This window comes from Lycium barbarum, chromosome 8 (genome assembly GCF_019175385.1).
Source record: "Lycium barbarum isolate Lr01 chromosome 8, ASM1917538v2, whole genome shotgun sequence".
Taxonomy (NCBI): domain Eukaryota; kingdom Viridiplantae; phylum Streptophyta; class Magnoliopsida; order Solanales; family Solanaceae; genus Lycium; species Lycium barbarum.
The window spans coordinates 124,212,539-124,215,579 of record NC_083344.1 but is presented as its reverse complement, the minus strand read 5'-3'; the positions used below and the strand labels follow the sequence as shown (position 1 = coordinate 124,215,579).

The 3,041-nt window shown below is 32.4% G+C and overlaps 1 protein-coding gene across 1 annotated transcript; it reads left to right on the top strand.

Annotated features, from left to right (window-relative positions):
* The first annotated feature begins 821 nt into the window (after positions 1-821).
* LOC132607122 (auxin-responsive protein SAUR72-like) lies at positions 822-2,278 on the top strand. Its single transcript, XM_060320951.1, has one exon. It carries the CDS (start codon positions 1,664-1,666, stop codon positions 2,078-2,080), a length of 417 nt encoding a protein of 138 aa, XP_060176934.1. The 5' UTR covers positions 822-1,663; the 3' UTR covers positions 2,081-2,278.
* The last annotated feature ends 763 nt before the right edge of the window (positions 2,279-3,041 follow it).

Below are 3,041 nucleotides of genomic sequence, written 5' to 3'. Positions count from 1 at the left end.
ACATCCCCCAATTTTATATGCATTAATTAGATTACCAAAAAGACATGTGGCGAGAGAACTCAATTGTAAACACGAGAAATCAAAGGAGAGTAGCTTCTTCTTCTTCTTTTTTCCAGAGTCGTGGAACTTGCAGCAAATGAGACTTCCTCCGGTCTGTTCAGCTACGAGTTCATCTAAATTCATAATTTTGGGCATATAATATAGTATAAATATTATGCAAGATTTTACCAAAAAAATTAACAAATACTCCCTTCGGTTCAAAAAGAGTATCTACTTAGTCATTTACACATCCCTTAAGAAAATACTAACTTTTAGGTAAAAATAGGTAATTTAACTAAATTACCCCTAATTAAATAGGTATTGGAGCTTGATTACTTAACATTTAGTAAGGGCAATTTTGAAAAAATAAGGTTAATTATTTCTTGATTTGATAAGTGGTCGTCCACTCTTTTTGAATAAAAAACAAAATGCTAAATGGACACTCTTTTTGAACCATAGGAAGTAGTAAATCTGACCTCACAATTTTAAGGGGTCATTTGGTAGAAGGTATAAGCCGGGATATCCCAGCACTAATTTTTATACCATGTTTGATAGAAGGTTATAAATTTATAAGCTGGGATATCCCAGCACTAATTTTTATACCATGTTTGATAGAAGGCTATAAATTTATCCTGGGATAAATTTATACCTTGTACCAAACATGGTATAAAAATTAGTGCTGGGATATCCCAGCTTATACCTTCTTATCCCACTTATACTGAGATTATTTTATACCATCTTTTAGATGGTATAAAATAATCCCAATAGATGAGATAAATTAGTCCCGGAATTATAATTCCGAGATAATTTGAACTATCTACCAAACGACCCCTAACAGTACAATAAATTCAACATTAAAAATCTTAAAAGTTAAACTGATAAAAAAAATTAAACTCTAGATAAGCATAAAGAGGGAAAGTGGCAAAGACCTCCACATATTCTTTCTTAATTAAGGAGTAATATATTTTTTCTACTCCCAACACATGGACCTTTGTACAATTATTTCTAGTGTACGGACTAAGGACAATACGGAAGGTTGGACAACTCAATCATATTATGGTTCCGCGTTTCCATTACCGTCAAAAGAAAATTTAAAAAAGAGATCCAAACTTTGTAATATACAGCAGGTACGTAGTATAATATTTTACTCCGTACGTTGTAGTTTTTGTTACATTATTGCATTTGAAGAGCTCAAGTTCTTTCTATTGTAATTATCAATATTATAATAGTACTTTATAAGTAATTTTTATATATGTAATTTTTTTTTCTTTTCAAAATCATCAAAAAATAATGTCGAAATACAAACTGAAAAATAATTAGTTTGACCCTCGTACTAATTAATAGATAAACAGATTTTTTTTAACGATAGGAAAAGATTCATTAGATGTTGCATTAATTCATTAATGATACAAAAAAGTTGCAAGCTGCAAGGCACATGGAGTGGACCCTATTGGCCAATTCTCAGCATCTTAGAAGTTTCATCTACTAGCTTCTTATTCCCGAAGTGTCAATCTCCTTCTACTTTCTTGTGTATAAATTCCCTTCTCCCTAAGCTCCTTTTGAAAGCAAAACAAATCCTACTACCAAAAACACACTTAACTTCTATATTTAAGCAAGCTCAAGGATGATGAAGAGTACTACTAAGATGATGAGGAAAGAAAGAAGCAATTGCATGGTGATGCTTAAGTTTATAATGGGAAAGCTCAAAAATCATCTTCAACTAATTCCCAAATCCAGTAGATCACTTGAAGGTCATGTTGTGGAATTTGTCGAAACCCCAAGAGCAAATGAAGAAGTGCCAAATGATGTAAAAGAAGGGTACTTTGCTGTATTCTCAGTGAATCCTGAAGAGGAGCCAAAGAGGTTTATTGTGGAGCTGCATTGGCTCACTAATCCTTCATTCTTGAAATTACTAAAACAGGCTGAAGAGGAGTATGGATTCGAACAAAAGGGAGTTCTTGAAGTTCCTTGTCTCGCCGCGGAATTACAGAAAATTCTCAAACTCAAGATTGGAAGGAATATCACTTCTTTTGCAGTTTAATTAGTTTTGGAAATTAAGATATATAGTAGTTCCTCTATGCCATAGCTAGGTTAACTTTTCGAACTTCTTTGTTTTGTTTGTCTAGTTTTGACTCAATTATATATTACTACGTGTAGTTTAGAGGTTTATGTTATGGTTTGTCCATCGACAAAGTGAAAAAAAGTTACACTATCATATTAAGTTGACGTACAATTACAATGGCTTGTGACTCTCTATATCAAACCGCTAATTACTATGTCATCTAAAGTACTCCGCAGCATAGTGTTAATGCAACAGTCTGCTCATTGTTCAAGCTAAGGACTAATTAATATGGCCACCTTCCATTTTATATGGGTAATGGCATTTTCTAACATTCTTCCCTTACTTGAGGCGATTTATTTTTATATTGAATTTTATTCCAAGGGACCCTGATAAAGATTAAAGAGTGGTTTGTCCCAATGAAAAAGACGCCCTTATTTTAATCTATCTAGCACATATATTGAATAATTATTTTATTCGTTCATCTAATAAGGGAAAGTGGAAACAATTAGGTAAATCACTTCGAGAATATTTCCTAAATAAACACACGAAAAATGACTTATTGGTTTGAGATCTGATTAATATCACAGTAGGAATAAGCCCTCAACATTATATTGATTTCTTTCTTTATAATTAGTTTCCCTTGATGTGGATTCTTAATTAGCGTTGTTTGAGACATGAAACTGGAAAAACGAGGAAAAAACTGAGAAGGTATATATCTTTGATCACTAAAGAAGGGCCAAAGTAATGACTAATTAAATAATCTCTTCTCACCTAGCCTTCCTTTTTTTTTTTTTCCTTCTTTTAAATCAAAGTCCGTGCCCTGCAATTAGGGTAGAGGGTTAGGCTTGATCCCCTACCTATATATATAGATGTCACATATAAAATCCTTGTAAAATGATATGACGTCATATTAATCTGTTCTAAATTGACTTAACCCATC